The sequence below is a fragment of the Habropoda laboriosa genome, unplaced genomic scaffold (assembly GCF_001263275.1).
Source record: "Habropoda laboriosa isolate 0110345459 unplaced genomic scaffold, ASM126327v1 scaffold28, whole genome shotgun sequence".
Lineage (NCBI taxonomy): Eukaryota > Metazoa > Arthropoda > Insecta > Hymenoptera > Apidae > Habropoda > Habropoda laboriosa.
Genome location: NW_017100174.1, coordinates 1631855 through 1649420, shown reverse-complemented (window position 1 = coordinate 1649420; position 17566 = coordinate 1631855). Strand labels below are relative to the sequence as shown.

Here is a 17566-nt window from a genome sequence, read left to right as displayed (position 1 = left end):
ATCACGATCCAGTAACTCGATCGATCGATCTTTTCCGCTTCTCTGTAGCTTTCGAAAGGAAAAATTCGTACTATTCTCGTTACGTTTGCTATCTACGTTACGTTCAACCTAGACATTTGTCACACTTTGTGCCTAAAAATTGGTTACATCGCAAAATATGAAATTTAATTAAAACTGATTATTTCTTCTCCGGCGTGATAAAAATCGAGTGTACAAATATGAATAGACCTTTAGTAGTAGCATTATTAGTACAATCAATAGATGTGCTCTAAATCGAGGGAAATCGATCGGTACATGAACGGGGATTCTTATTTTCGGACGGGTGATTTCGTCACAGGTTAAATAAATACGATTTAAATGCGAGCCGGGCACACGTAGAGAGACCGGGCGTCAAAGGAAAAGTAGGTTAAAGGTTCGCAACTTGGCAAGTGAGGATTTAACGGCGCCAGTAGGGATATTTCAAAAAGCTAAGATCCAAAATTCTCCTATTTTCTACCGCCGCGACTTGCAATCGTCCTCCTTTATATATTTTAGACGCTCGATCAATAGCGTGTTCTTCGTCTCGACCACTTGACGCGCTCTCTATTCTCGCGTCAACGGAGCAAACTAAACCAAAAATCTATTTTTCTTTTTTTCACTCGAAACAATCGTCTCACCACTTTTCGTTCGGTTTTCGTCTTTTTTTTTTCTATCGTCGAATACGCGTTTATATCTATAGGGAGACGTATCGAGCCAGAGATGCGGATCACGTTCATAACGTTGCATAACTTGGCACAACTTGATAGACCTCGTTCGTCTTTAGAAACGTACGGTAAGACTGGTAGAAACGGAAAACCGACCGCGAGCTTTCGTCGCGAAGCAGAGTCGAGTAAGGGATTTCACGTGAAAAACTTCTCCTCGAGAGAAAGACACCCGCTTGTCGTCGCAATTTCACTCGGTATTTCTATCATTTTCTCCCCGACCGCCTGCCACGCTGTTAATCTTGTTCGTTGATAGACAGATTTCCCTTTAGCCACGCGATTCTTCTCTCTCTCTCTCTCTCTCTCTCTCTCTCGCTCTCGTCACCACCGCGGGATTTACGTGGATCATAGTATTCCGCGAAACTTGCGCGAGCTTTATTTTCAACGCGACGTAACATCAAATCTGCGGTCAGAAATCTGGTATGTCCAATTTTCGTTAAAATTGAAATATGCGCTCTTTCACGCGTGTCTAGATGAGATCTAGAAGTTGACGAAACGTGACAGCTCTGTGACACGTAGTTTAGAAATAAGACGAGGTATTTTCCAAAATATTCTCAACCAATTCGCATATTATAATAAAAATCTAAAAATTCCGCATTTCGCGGACTTTTAATCGGAAAACTTGGGGGTGATTTAAAAAAAAAAAGAATTTTCGTACAAATCGACTTTTCTCCCTACTTAGACGCATGCCGGTCTCTCAAGCTAACGCGCGTAATAAACAAAAATAAAACCACACCGTAGGAAGTTTCATTGAAGAATCCAAGTTTCCCGTGAATAAACCGGATGCTGGCGAGAGGTAGATGTACACACCTGGTATGAAAACCTGGCTAATAATAAAGAGCGAACCGCAAATACTCGAATATTACATCCCAGGCGGCGTTCTCCTTTTTATAAATAAGATGATATTCCGCGGTGTATCGCCAGGGTACCTCACGTACACCACCGGTGATAATACCGGAATGATAAAGCGCGGCCGGTAAAGGGCGTCGACAAAATTATTCCAAAGCATAATTATACCGCGGCTAGCGCTCGAGCGCGGGCAAAAAACGAAGTCCGCTTTTGTCGACGTGAGAAGGAAGAGCGAAGAGAAAATCGATACTCGAACGGAAAATATCACCGAAGGGTGAAACGTACATATACATACATATATATATAGAGAGAGAGAGAGAAGGAGAGAGAGAGTGGTGGAAACGGTTTAAAATGAAGAGGAACGAAGTAAATGAAAAGAGTGGAGAAAAGGGTAGAAAGGTAGATAAAGAAGATTAAAACGCGAAACACAACTTGCGATTAGCTAATCGCCGCTATCCCATTGTGCTGGCTAAGCACCTATTTATATATCAGCTATGGATCGGATTACCTCTTAAGGGGGTTCGATAGTCGATCGTGAAACTCCACGTTTCCCGGAGCCTCGACGCAAACTCAGTAATGAACGACGGCCCGATAACGCGCACACTCCGGACCTCGTCAATTTCTCTCTCTCACACTCTCTCTCCGAGCCCTTATCATTTTTATTCAACGCTGCTCCGCTGCCCACCGGGTATTACCGTTGGGAGACAGGAAAAGTTCGTCTCGCGAGTCGTACAATCGTTCCGAGGTTGTAACTCCGCGCTCTGGATCGTCAAGTTCGAATCTCGAAATTTAAATTCGAAATTGAAACATTCTTTGCCCTCCCTCTCTCTCTCGTTTTATCTGTCTGTTCGTTCTTTTTTTTTTTTTGCTGCTTTTTTCTTTCTTTTTCATTTCTGTTCCGAAGAACAGAATCGTGGAAAACACTCGAAACTTAGAAACGATCCTCGAGGCGTTGCCGTAAATTCGCCACCCCTTCAACCCTGACTCGATCCTCCTCACTCGCCCTTTGCTGTAGTATCAGGTTGAGTAATAAGTTCGTTCATCCATCGACGCCGCGTTTCGAGGAACGACTACGTCGAGGAAAACTGTTGCGAGGTGTACGACACGGGAGTTTGTGGAAATTTTTGATATTTAGTGAAAGTTTCTTTGGGATGTTTTTTTCTCTGTTTTTTTAATAGGAATTAATTTGGAAATGTAGGGATCATAAGGGAGTGAATTTAGTATCTTTTGCACTCGAGTAATGTTTCTTCTAATATTTATCTAATATTTCTTCTCATATTTGTCTAATATTTATATTTTAATATTTCTTCTAATAATAAATAACACTTCCTTCCACCAACTCGATAATTATAAACATAATTTCTCCCGAAAAATTTGCCATTACTTTTTCACTCAGGAACCGAAATATCGTATACTTATACATTTTTCAATTTTCTAAAGCGTGAGTTACTGGAACGTGCATCGCCATCGCTCTCGATACAATTAATTCCAGATCAGCGAAAAAATTGGTACTCGAAGGTAACATCAATCGAAATCGACAAGTGGTCGAGAAACTTTACCCAACCAGTGTATGTTTCATCTAAAGATAATGCACTTGATGCTCTTCCAACGAGATACACGAAGGACGAACTTATCATTCAATCGTGCTATATACAGATATGCTAAACGTATACTTACAAAAGAAAGTCTTGCTCCCAGCATGGATTGGCCCCTTTCACCGTCACCGTCGTCGACTTCACATTCTGCAGCTTCAGTGTTACGTACGAGTTGAATTGTTCCGCTGAAAATCGTCGTGAATCGGTTTGAATCGGGTCCGGCACCGTAAGCGTCCCGGCAATTCTGTCCGGATTGTTTTCCCTTCACGAGCGGGGCGCAAACTACCGTCGAAAAGGGTGGTGGAGGTGGAGGTTACGCGACTTCGATTGATCGTCACAAAGAGACAGAGGAACGACGAGGCTCGTAAAAAGAAATCTGTCCCGCGGAAAATGGAAATGTTGACGTTGATAAATACGCGCGGGAATCGGCCAGGAGGAGAGGAAGTCAAGGTATTGCGAAAACGAGAGGAAAATTATTTACGATAGGATAAAACCGGGATTTATCCTGTTCACCCCGATAAATTAAACCGGCATTCAAGGAGGGTAACGTTACGACGCCTTTCCGGAATGTCACCTCGCGTAGGCTGACGCGTGGGACGAGATAAAAAGCTGATAATTTCAATCGTCGATCGCGTGGGACGTGTAATATAGAGTTCGAGGGCTCTCCTACGGAACGGAATCCACGAAATTAGCTGAATCGGTTGTGTTGTGACTGATTGGTTTATTAGGGCGGTCCTCTGATCGAATTAATCTGGACGATTTTGTTTTCGAATGATACTACCGATATTTCACTGGACAAATTGACAAATTTTTCTGTTTCTGTTAAAAGTTTAAAAAAGGGACAAATTTGCTTTTTCTTTTAATTCTATACTAAAAGAACTGAAAGTAGATATTTCGAAGCTTGCACATTTATTTGTAATTTTTTAATATGTAATTCTCAAAATATTTCACTGGACAAATTTTTCTTTTTTCATTAAAAGCATAGGAAAGGGACAAAGATTTTTTTTTAATTCCATACTAAAAAAACTGAGAGTAGATATTTCGAGGCTTGCATATTTATTTGTACGTGCGTTGATTAAATGTACGTGTTTTTTTATTATAATATGAAATTCTCAAAATATATCTCTGGACCAATGAACAATTTTTCTTTTTCATTAGAAGTTTGAAAAATTTCCTTTTTTTTTTCTTAATTCCATGCTAATAGGACTGAGGGTAAATATTTCGAGGCTTGCATGTTTCTTTTTATTATAACGTATAATTCTCAAAGTATTTCGCTAGACAAATTGCCAGTTTTTCCTTTCTCGTTAAATGTTCAAAAAAAGAAGAAATTCGATTTTTTTCAAATTCCATATTAAGAGACTCTATAAGCATCTCACAGTTGTCCCTTCGTACCCAAGTACCCGATACTTGACCGAAGCGAAAATTACGAAATTACATTTTTAGTGTTCCTCCGCATGCCGTATAGGTACGCGGCGGGAATTGCATGGGGAACGGGTTTAATTAAAAAATCTTTTAATTACCTCAACTCCTCGCGGCGCGTTTCGAACGCAGGCGGCACGGCAGCCGGGCGACTCAAAAAAATAAAATATTTCCACGCCGACGAGGATTTTATCCGGTGACGAAACGAAAAATCGTCGGTTCGTTTCGTAACGAATATCCGGAACATCGTTACGCGTTCTCCGTCGCGTCGTGTTTCACAGTGGAACAATTAAAAAGTTGTTTATAGAGAACTACCGAGTACTTTGGAGTGTTCTTCGCCTACATAATTAAACAGAAACAAACTATTATCGTTCCTGTCTCCTCTCCTCCTCTCTTCTCTCTCGATAATCTCTCGAAGCTAGACCCGTCTCTCTAACAGTCCACGGCGACTGAAAACATTTATAAACCGACGTCGGAATCGATAACAGGTCGGAACGGCATGTACAGACAGATATATAAAATTGTTCACCGAACGAACTTCGATCTATTCTCAATTTACCAAGAATACGTGGCCAGTCTTTCGTTCCATCTGTGTGTCTGGAGAACGGCACAGACGAACCGTAAAGCTCTGTAAGCTTTCACCTTCGCTTTCTGTGCACGCGTGTACACTACGGCTGCGAGCTCTCGATAACTCGTTGGAAATAAAAAAAAAAAAGGAAGTGCACAGAGCTTTACGATGTGCTCGATGTCTGTGTGTGTGTGTGTTACAAACCGGAGAGAGTGGGTCTTCGACATTTCGCTGTACAGGGGAACGAAATTGTTTCAGTAAACGGAAGCCAACCCCTTGGCGACGTTTTCTAAATTTACTCTTCGAATGGGATACCAGTTTAAAGGAGATCGGGTTAATTTAAAAACTCCACGACTAGATAACGAAGAGGAACGGTTGGTTGTGAAGTAAATGAATAAATCGAACGGTTACAGTGTAAACTGGGAACAATTGTTTAGATACCGAAGTCGAGAGGGATAAAAGTGGCTCGATGGAAGATGGTGTTGTGTTCGATGAAATTGTAGAGAAGTTTGTGAAATACGTTTGAAGATAAGAATCGTTTGTTGTGCTTGGAAAATTATTCCCTGCATAATTTATTCGTTTCTATTTTCACTGGAAAGTATTCCACGATTGCTTTGTAAAGCGAGACAATTTCCATTATTGATGAATATTTGATTACGGTTGATGTAACTACTGTTCAGCGAGTTATTAATGACAATTACGAAGCCTGTCGCTTCGGTGAAACATACGTACGCGGAGATCCCTAGATCGTTTCGGATAATTGAAACACTTGTTACCGCCTTATACCGTCTGAAATTGTCGCGATTCTAATTGTGCACTGTCACCGACGAAGAATACTTCAGCCTGATTTGCATGATACATTGCCTGTCAACGTGATCATCGGAACGATTCATCGTTCACGTGCTTGTGCAACACGGTAGACGTAAAAGATTCCCTCCTTAGTTCAAGAGGCCACGATAAAAAATATTTGCACAACGTTATTTAAATACATGCATATATTAACATAGTTTCAGGTCGTTCATGCTGCTACAATATATAGACACGCATGCTAGTCGCGTACGACTGCTTTGAAATTCAATCTGCGATTTTAATGTTTAATAAGTAGGATGGCAGTTTCGAATCAGAGATATAAAGTACTTAGAAGTGAACTGACGAGAACGACGTGGAAAATTGAATACTCGAAGCCTAAGACTAAATGTTTTTGGCAAGTGATAATACGACTCGAATGATATCAAACTTGCTCAAATGTTAACTTGATCTGGATGACTTAGCTTGGAAGTTGACTTGACTTAGAGGACAACTTGACTAGAAAGTGACTTAGTCCAAGGTTCAGGCCACTCAAACCTTGGGTGAGGTTGACCTCTGGGCCCAGTTGACCTTTGACCCAAGCAAACCTCTGGGTCAAGTCGACCTCTAGGCTAAGTTGACCCTTGGGTCAAGCAGATCTCTGGGTCAAGTCGATCTCTAAACCAAGTAAACCTCTAAGCCAAGTCAACCCCCAATACAAGTCACCTGCAGGTCATCTCAGTGTTCGAACTAACTTGACATCTAGGCCAAATCAATCTCAAAGTCAAGTCGACCCTGACTCAAGTAGCTTTCGAGTCATCTCAGTGTTCGAACTAAGTTGACATCTGGGCCAAGTCAATCTCTAAGCCAAGTCGATCCCTAACTCAACTAACTTTCGGGTCATCTCGGTTTTCGAACTATTTAAGTCAACGCATGAGTCAAATCAATCTTCAAGCCAAGTCGATCTTGGAAGCAAGTCAACGTCCGAGTCAAATTGATCTCACACTCAAGTGAATCTGACGTATGTACGTTTGTCTACTGATTTGTTACTCCTGTACTCAAATTCCAACGCACCAAGCTCATTGAACGTTTAATACTGCTGTTGCTATTGCACACAGGATACAGTAATGATTCCCGTTGATGCAGTTCGTTGGATGGCACGCGTGACATCGTTTGCGGAATACAGAAAGACGCGCAGCATGAATGCAAAGTTACTGAATGTCTCAAGCCTTGTATCTGTCACAGCAGAATGTCGTGTGTCGCGGGGCGAAGTAAATCGCGTAGACGTAACAGGAAATTACTTCGATCTGAAAAGTTTAAGCGTTAACGGCGTTTGTAAAAGAGCTCTCTTATTCTTGGAAATTGTCTCACTTTCTCACCTAGAAATCGCGAATCGTGCGCGTGCAACGAACGTTTAATTCCACGTTCTCACTCGGATAAATTGTTTCACGTTCGAATAAAAAATAACACTTCCGGTCGATGTAATCTCTACTTGTGATATCAGCGCGGAATGTTAAAAATACAAAAATGAAACGATCCAAACCGAACCGCGAATACTTGAAGCATTTCTGCTCGTGCATTTTCATCGAGTCGCGTGACTCTTTGGAACGCTTTACGACATGTATATCGGCGTCATTAGTTAAATTCTAAGAATACCGAAACACTTTCTCGAAACTCTACCTTCGGCGAAAAACGACACTACTCTGAATACACTCGTACGTACAAAGGAAGAAACGGCAGTGAAGTCGAAGCTTAAGAAAAAGCAAAAAAAAAGAAAAAATCAAGGACACAGGTTCAAGATGCTTATCCGGAGCGATCTAATTTTCCATCTCAAAATAGTTCGCCTATAGTTACGGGGCATCGGATGTAACGTGAGTCTCGGGGCAAACTGGAGCGTGACTTATTTGCGTGTTTGAAAACAAAGTGAGGCGAGGCATCGGCAAAAATAGGGAAGGTTTCGAGGAGCTGCCATTCGTAACGTCACGTTGTCGCGAAGGATCTCTGCCTGTGCCGTGGAAAAATTATTTCGGCATGAACAGAACATCACGATATTCCGGTTGAGGAGCCACATAACCTTTAACTTGGAACCGTTCCAATCGGAGTGCAACAAATTTTGCGCGAACCTCAGAACTGGAGCGTGAGTAAGGACTTCGTTTTATGAAGGTATCGCTTCGATTTCAATTTTCGGAACAATCGAACGACAACGACGACGAGGACGGATCTCGCTCACGGTTTGCACGCGAACTTTTGCGCCACGCTCGTGAAAGATTTCCAGGAGAACTAGCCCCGAGAAGAACGAGTAGAGAAATAGTATCTCTGTCGTTTCCTCGTTCTAGATCCTGATTGGGACTGTTCTTCTCTCCGTTCACCACAAGTAGAATACAAACCTTCCTCGCAGACGAACCGCGCCTTCCTCACTGCAACAGAAACACAAAGAGATTATGTAGCGCGAATCAATGGTGTCGAATTGATTCGAGAGAAAATGTTTTCGTTTACAGGAATACCGGGTAAAAGATAATATTAATAATTCCCCGTGGGCCACTTAATTTCGCTAAATCAACGTATCAACTGCATACACACACGCGTGCCGGGACGAGGCGAGCACGGCCATAAATGGAATTAAACCGCGGCGTTCTCGATTAAAAGCATATACGTGCGTACACGCAGCTGGACTTTCAGAATAATTAAAGTGAAACTGGGTTATTCCACTTATTTGTCTTAACGCGAAACGAGTCAATGGGTAATTTCATTTCAACCTGAGACCGTGGAATTCTTGTTGATTCGACAGAGATGTGAAACGATACCCCGTGGTCCCGCCGAAAAGGGTAAATATCATTTACGCGAAGGTATTTATGCCGCTTTGTTCCCCCTTTCGAATTCATTAACAAGCATATTTCCATCTTTTTGTTTAAGCTTCGTTAATGATACACGGCTATTGTTTCGAAGCGTGTCGGAATTTCGCCGTGATATAAATCGAGTTTAAAAACACACGATTGTTAAATTAACGCGAGGCATTTGGTCGTACGATTGATCTCGTTAACGCTTGAAATTCTACGGAAAAACGGAAAACTGTAACACAAATATCAACAGACCGACTAATTTTCCGTTTATCCCCCTTACAGAAAATTTCTCTTAATAAATTATTGTTAAACAATATTTCAGTTTTATTATACACAATTTATTCTTACACATCTCTGTTCTCAATATTTCCTTCAAATCATTTTATACAGTTATCAAAAGTGTTAAAAATTTTTGCCACCGTTCATTAACCAACGTAAAATAAATAACACGGTGACATAGATACGTGAAATTTCCAATTTCACGGTATGAAAAGGTGGAAAACAGGTTATTCCATCTGCGAGACGTCGAAAGATTTTCGATCCGGCTGGAGACCTGTTCGAGGACGGTTCGCCGGGGCTATCTTCTCTCGCAAAAATGGGCGGCCGCTCTTAAATGCATCCCGAAGACACATACGCGGAAATTGAAGCCGGGGTGCCTGGTGAATTCGATTTCAACGTTCCACGATTTTCCATTGAGCATCCACTATCTGAATAAATCAATTCGCCGCAATTCACGTGTGACACTTCAACGACAATGAGCCTGCCTTGAAACGGCTTCCATATATGCATTTACCACTGAACGCGTAGACAGATAGGGACTGTGCACATCCACACACACACACGGTTCGATCAAACTATTCGAACACGAGAAGCGAATTGAATTTCTTCCGGGGGAAAGCATCGGTAACGACATACAAAACGCACTTGACCAACTGCTCTCGTATCGATGTATACGGGAGGGAAAAATAGAGAGGAGGAAAGCTAATGTCCCGCTAACGAACCGACCAACGTGACCACGCGAAAATTATAATTATTATCGCGTTCGCCGCGAGCTCAAGAATAATTAATTGCCCACATCGTAACGAGCTTCGGGAGAAAACGCCGGTTTCAGCTGATATTACAGAACAGTTCCCTTTGAATCCGGTAATTGCATCCGAAAAACTTTCGATCGTCGAACCACTCGGAATTGCACAGAGGCCTGGTGTGCTTCTTTTGCCTGTTTAGTGTGATACACTACGTTTTACTTCGGGATCAACGGAAGAACGGTCGAATAAGAGCAGTCACAATTAAGGGAGAGAGAGCGTTTATTTTCTTCGACGGTTTACTTTATCGCTGTGAGTTAGGTGTACATCTACCGATTGGAAGTTGTTGGGAAATTCAACGTGCTATGCAAGAGGGACGTTAAAATATACGACACTACTTCTTCTTATTCTGAATTGCATTATATCCTCGAATTAATTAGAAATACCATGGCTCGATTGTTCCTCCGAGTGGATTTATTTGACGCGGAAGAAAGCCCACGCAGGGTGACATTTTCGATTGAACTTTGGCTAAAACGTACGCGAATGTCTGTTCAATCGGTGACACTTCTGTTTGTCTATTATCGATTTTCGGATTCGTTATAAATCCGATTTGTGTAGAATATTTATCGCGTAGTGTCAAAGCAAATCTATGCAGGATGACATTTGCCGTTCAATTTTTTCAAGGATTACACACGCGTGAAATTTAACACATTTCACATTTGAACTTTCGTGTTTCGCACACGTGTAACGTCCTACGTGAAAACGATAGGCGTGATCTTATGGCAGAATCCCGGACAGCTCTTCCAACCTGTTGAAAACAAGTTACAAACGACACGGAGAGCTAAATAGACGTGATAACGAAGAAACGCAGCCGACACCTTGAACTTTACGCCGGTCGAGATTAAGTAACGCGTGTTGCACTTGAAACAAACTAACTTTCGCAACCATGTGACAGTCTAAACGTATAGGCCGCGAAGCACGACACTTGACCATGAGAACATCATTCCATCTCGCGAATCGATCCATAAAAATGCAACCTTTCTAGTCGACCGCGTGTCGCGTTACTGTGCAACAAAGTCGATAATATTCCCCACTGGGTGAAATTCTACAGTCCTGCGAATAATTTCTCTTCGGGGGGAAAACAAGTGGAGAGCGTATCGTTACTTAAAAACCCTTTGATCGTTAGCTGGTCGAGTCAGAACACGAGAACAATTACACGATTCTCAGCTCGTGTATTCAGATATTGTAACGTTGTTATTTCAACACGTTTCATCGAACATCAGCTAGACTGACGGCCCGATGAGACTTAATAAGATTCAAAGAAAGCTCTAGGTCAAACAGCCCAAGTATTATCCACGCGTGAATTATAGTATCGATCGTGACAATGCATAATCGTCGCTGAGGAACGAAGTGTATCAGAAGCCCGTCAGCTATCATCGTTAAACAGCGTACGAGTTAAAATTAGAGTACACTACTAAAAATTTCAATAACTGAGAAATTCATTCGTTTTTAAATAAACGATTTTATGTGAAAAGATACAACTAATTAAGAGACTCTGTACAATGTAGAAAAGTAGAAGAATATTTGTTCTTCCGAAAGAAAGAAATCTTCCATCAGACGTTGTACCAACGATGGCGGAACTATTTGGGGCAGTCAAACAGAACACTTTGCATAGATAATGTATCGAACTATACGCGATAAAAACAAAACTAGCAGAAATTGATCGATTAAAGTGACTAAATAAAGCCTCAAGTTCCACCAACGGAGCTATTCTCCTCGCTCACCCAATAAATGCTCACCGCATCGATCTACATAACCTAAAAATTACACAAACTCACGGGCGAAACGTGAATAGAGGGACTACCGGAGTAACCGTGGATCCACGAGCGCCTCGGCGCTAATCTTTTTTTAATACAGTTCTAATGAAAAGGTCACGAAGCGAACCGTGTATACAGGCCATCCGCGCAAGCCTAATCGACTGACGTGTCGTGGGGTCGTGCCCCCTTTTTCCCGTGGGTGTGCGTGTCACTCGGTGAACAGAGGCCAGAGGTTCTAACGAACCGGCGTAGATTTGAAGCAATGACGTGTACTAATAAATGCCAGACAATGTACTGGAATCTATGCAGGCAACCGAGTAACTGGCCTAAGGTTAACTGCGATACACACAGCAATGGCTTCACCGAACTTGCCCTAGTACACCTTTCGTTCAGAGGCTGCCGTGTAATCCGAAGCGTTGTAGGACGATAATCGGTCGTATTTATTCTGTCATGCGAAAAAGTGTACCTGTTAACGCGTCGCGACCAACAGAATGGGTTCTTCCACCTTTCGAGGGTTGAAAACACTCGCTCCCCGTTGAAACATCGATTACCAACCCCTATCTTCGTCGTATATCGAGAAACTTATCGCTGTATACCAAGTGTCCTATAATTACAAGACACGACTCGGGAATTTTGGTATCCGAATCTTCGGAGTTTTGAAAGATTTTCGAATGAGAAATTCGGAAATACGTGGATTAGCCGTGAAATCGGGTTAAATGTACCGAATGTCTGGTGTTACAGGAACTAGCAGCGATTTATTTTGTTTGGGTAAATTTCAATTATAAATTTAATCCTCCGTGGGTAACATTTTTTCACACTCCATAGGCAAACTGGGTCGATTATGCCCAAGTCTAGCTTTTTCACCGTTCTAGGCTTGAAAAAAATCTGAAAAAATTCTGGGATACTTATCAAAGTATACAATTGTTCGTTAAGCAATTTAAACCTTTTCTCAATAGGAATTAAAATTCGTTTCGAAGAAACGTTAGTGAAATTTCGTTAACGATTCAAATTGCCGTATTTATCCAGATTGCAAATCTCTTCTAATTTTATGCTTAACTTGCAATTCATAGTGATTCCAAGGTTTCGACCAGTAGTTTTCTTTTCGTTATTTCCAAGAGCTGAGTTCATTCTTCGAACACGTTCCGCGTATTACGAGACACTCCGTATATTAATAGCATTCTTAACGATGGAAGTCATTTCGTATCAGATAAGGAAATTGTTAGGTATTCCGTGGCGACGGAACGATCGAAACCGGCGCAGTTACAGTTCTACACGGTTCATTAACGTAACGCTACGCGTTCGAGCGAAAGCCTAGGAACACGGTAGGATCTTGATACTAATTTTTTCGCGTTTACACAATTGCCCGACCTGACTCAGCACGTAATACTCGGCTTCGGATAGTGGTAACGGGTCACACGGGAGATAGTTACCGATTCGCGGAAATCGTAATTTCCCAGCAGCGTGAAAATAAGCTCGCGCGCAAAAAGGGGTGGTAGACTATGATGGGTCACCGTTTCGTTTCATCAGCATCGATACTCTTCTTCTTTCTCGCGTTAAATTTAAAAACCTTGATCGCTTGTATGCAGGACGTTCGACAAGAAATGCACACGCACGTGCAATTACGACGAGAAAGAAGAAAGAACGAGAGAGTTCATTAAATGCGACGTTTGTTACGTTTTATCCTTTCGTAATTTACGCCGTATCATTCGCATTTTTCTGCTTTATCGGCAGCGGACACGTGATTTTTTAGCGTATCGATAATTCAACAGCTTAACCGTTATCGAAAATACGGGAAGTGACGGGATGGAAAGGGGGCATCGATTAAAAAACGAACGACAAAAAAAAAGAAGTGTAAAATTCTGCACGGTTGGAATATTGATAAAAATTCGTGCAATCCACGTGGAAATCTTGGTCGAAAGCAACACCGATGACCTCATGGCCGGCGAAATAATAATTTAGAACAGCTATACACCGCTCCCCTTTGTCGTTGTGACAACTACTTGCATCGAAAGTTCGTGACTACCGGTACAGTTGGCCACCACCAACAGGTGCATATCACTTAATTACCTTTTCTTTTCGAAATCAATTACTCTCGGCCACTTAAAAATACCGACGGCCGCGTACATGATGCCATTTGATAGCTACACAGGTTGGCCGGCGGCCAGATACGATTGAAACCCAATATGGAACCGGGAAAACCGCGAGAAAAAAAAAAAGCGGTCCTGTGCCGGGTACCAAACCGAGTCTGAAATCATTAAATCGAACAGAAGGACACGGCACAGTGTTCAGGAAAAATCAGAAATGTTTAAATATTCATACGCAATTTCTGGGATGTTTGAGGAAGGAACATCGCTATTCGACGTGTATACTTGATTCTTGATACCGGCTAACATCAAAGGAATTGCATGGGGAATGAAATAGAGTACAAATATTTGAAGAATTTCGGAGCTTCAGCGATCATAAATTTATATTGTATAGCTTATTCGAGACCTTTTTAGTTGTTTAGCTCGAACTTTCCTCTTTCGCGGGCGTTTGTTCTCTTTTTTTATTTTCAGTTTCGGATAATTTTCTCCTTGATTTCCTTCACTATAGATTTTATGGAAATCAACTTGTTTGCACGCCAGGGAGATACAACAAATTGGTTAAATATGAGCACAGGAGGGCTGGAACCGAAATTTAGGAAATTGATGTACCAAGCAATCATACTAAATACAACACCGTTTGCATATTTCCCGTACAAATATAAAACAATATGGGTTGTACAACTTTTTACACCTTTACGACGAAATTTATCGCTAACAGTACAGCTCTCTCTGCTCTTCGCCGTGAAATCCTATTTTGCCATATTTACAGAAACGTACCGCAGGGTAATGATAACCATAAATGTTTATCATGTACATAAAAGACGCCAGTGTTTAACCGAGGACACGGGGAAAATTATCCTTGGATAAATTTGAAGATGCTCAGGAGGTTGATTGGTCGAGGTTGACTTACAAAGATTGATTGAGTTTTTGTTGACGAACTTTATCTTCACGTGTGCTTCATGTATGTGTAGAGCAAGGTTTGTAGATTTGTTTGCCTATGCTAGATTGGATGACTTCCAGAGCGTTGACCAGACTGTCCAACAGAGAGAACAACAGCTCGATGGGACAGTTAAAAAGCCCTTTTAGAACTACAAACTCCGCAAATCCATAGCACGAACACTTATAACCAGCGAGATACTCCCTACGTCCAAAAAGTCCTCACACGAATATTCTAAGTACGAAACCATCCACATTCATTACCGTCTAACAAATTTATCACTAACGATCCTCTAATAAACGTAGCAGACATTAAAATTGAGCACACTGTACCGTGTACTCCATTAATTAAACCTCAACTGCAATTACCATGCAAAACCAATCATAAATAACTACTCCACCTATTTTTCTCGATAAACTATCCTTTCAGAGTCACGCTTCTCCCGGAACATTCCGTCGCTGGTATACTCCTATCGATATATGTATCACGGTTCATCTATACACACACACACATACACACCTATACCAACCAGGTACTTCGCGGAATGAATATTTAACACGTATCCGAGGCGATCCAGGGAAAAGAAGCCACAGAAGCGACATATATACAGTCTCCAGGTTTTTTGAAGTTCTTCGACCACTTGGAAAGCTCGACGAAAAAACTCTGCCGGCCTGTGCAGCCCGTCAAAGAAGCTTACCGGAGAATCTGGGCAAGGAAGCAGCTCTAGGTCCGCGAAGTAGACGTGAACAAAGCGAAAAAGCGTTTCCAAAACGTCATAAACTAAAAAGCACGACGCGAAAGGCGGTTGAGAGGAGAGGAACAGCGAAGGAAAGAAGAAGAGGGGTGGTTCTCCGGTGTACGTGGGGTGCGAACGGGGGCCAAATGATGCTCGAGAAGCGACAAATTCCATGGAAAAGCGCGCGTCAAGGGTGTATAGTATCTCTCCACGCGCGCGGCAAGTTGCGCGTGGTGTCTTTTACCTTCGAACAACTCGAGACAATAGGCGTCTACGTATGAATACCAGTCGAGAAGTTCTTGTCGGTGTTCTCTCGTCGACATTGTGCCGCGCTCCCGTCTTCCATTGTGTCTGTTCCCCGTTCGTGCGAGCCGTATACCATGCGCGTGTACCACATTTAATGGGATACTTTCCGCCCCATACCTTTTTTTTTCCCTTCCCTTTCCCTGTTTCACTGCTGTGAAAACGCGAGACGAAGACGTCGGGGAGGAACGTCGTCGTGCCGATGAAAACCGCAGAGAACACCGCATGCCTTGTTATTTACAACTCGGCGATATTACCAGAGCGATATTTGCCGGTTTGCGCGTAAATTCGATACGTTATCACGTGTTATCGCGTCGCTGGATCCTCCAGACGACACACGTGCGTCCGTTCACCGTGTGTGTCATCTTGACCGGTGTAAAACGGGCGAGAAAGATAGTCCTCGCGGAGGATCTCCGCCCCAAGGGATGAAGATTCTCTTCTTGAGATGAGGCGACCGTGCGTCTGGAATGTGGTCTTTATTCGCGGGAAAAAATTTTTCAAGTCGTCCCGCCGGATTCCGGGGGAATCGTTCCGACCCATAAAAGAGGCTACGTGATTATATTACTGAGGATGATACTACGACGTTATATACGTTACGAATAGTGGTACTGCGGGAAATAAAGGATAATGGCTTTTTCGGGGAAATTTTTGGCTAATTTTCTACGTGATTAATTTCAGTATTTAAACGATCGTTTGAAGGAAACGAACCTACCTGCGAGAGACAGTTTCCACTCATTTTAGTGAGTTATCGTCGAGTGAGGAACATGCATGCTGCTTTATCTTATCGATTTTATCGCGTAATTGTGGGTATATAAATACATCCTGTACGTTTCCCTTAAATTGTTTATCACCCTGATGTTTCGCGTGTAATACGAAACGGTATACAACGTAAATTTTTTTTTTTTTTAAAGAGGGATAAAGGAAAAGGCGATATTCACGTTACAAGCGTGAGAACAGTAATACTTTATATTAATAAAATTTTAACAGAGTAGATATACCTCGGCGGAACTAATATCTTCGAAAGTGCTCGAATAAGTTAAAGGAAATAAACGCAATATAGAAATCTCGCTAAGACCATTCCCTTTGTGATTTCTAAGGAACACACGCGTGCCTGTTGGGGATGGTCGGACAGTTTTCGAAAAATTCTTCGCGAAGTTGAACGGTGAAACGTACAACAAGGAAATTCCATCGGCAAAGGAATTCTCCCTCGAATGCTTCACCGAGCCGGCATTTTTTTCCCCTCTCTATCTCTCCCTTCGACGGTAAGAGACGAAGAGAGACGTCTTTCTCGAAACATTCCATATTTTTACTATCTGGTTCCTCTTCGAATTGAAATTCGCACCTTTTCTACGATAAGTAGAGGACTGTTTGAAGAGTATGACATTTTTCGAACCGTTCCAGTTCATTACAAACGGCTGAACGTGAAAAGAGCAAACAAGTATCCACCAGCGGACGTAGGTGAAGGATGCAAAAGAGGAAGAATCATCTGGCAAAGTCTCGTTATTAGATCCTCTCGGTGATACGTAAGTCGGTAAGCGTACCACCGCTTTGTCGTTGTTTCCTTATGAAACAGCGTCTTTTCCGCAGTCGCATGACGCCGTGGATTACGGTTGGCTCGCGTGTGCCAGGCGTACGAACAATTCCGCAGAATCGTTCCGCGCCGCGTGTGCGCTTATACACGATCCTCCCGTTGTACCGTTACATGTACGGCAAAGGATATAAAACGATCCGGACTAAAAGGTTAATGAGGCGATATCGAAGGAAGATAAAGACCGTGGTCTGGTTAGATAAGCCATTGATTTTCAAAAGGACCAATCTAGAGGAAGCACGGCGAATTCTGGGCTGGTTAAAAATTACTACCGGCGTATTT

General features: G+C 42.2%; 1 protein-coding gene across 1 annotated transcript in view; it reads right to left on the bottom strand.

Moving 5' to 3' along the window:
* The window catches only part of LOC108578708, a gene marked incomplete at its 5' end in the record, with an annotated part of 71461 nt that extends 63077 nt beyond the window's left edge, over nt 1-8384 (bottom strand). The window contains 2 exons of the mRNA XM_017942086.1: nt 3267-3369; nt 8345-8384. Of these exons, the coding sequence (XP_017797575.1) occupies nt 3267-3369; nt 8345-8384 (143 nt within the window). The remainder of the gene's footprint in view (nt 1-3266; nt 3370-8344) is intronic.
* Nucleotides 8385-17566: the final 9182 nt, after the last annotated feature.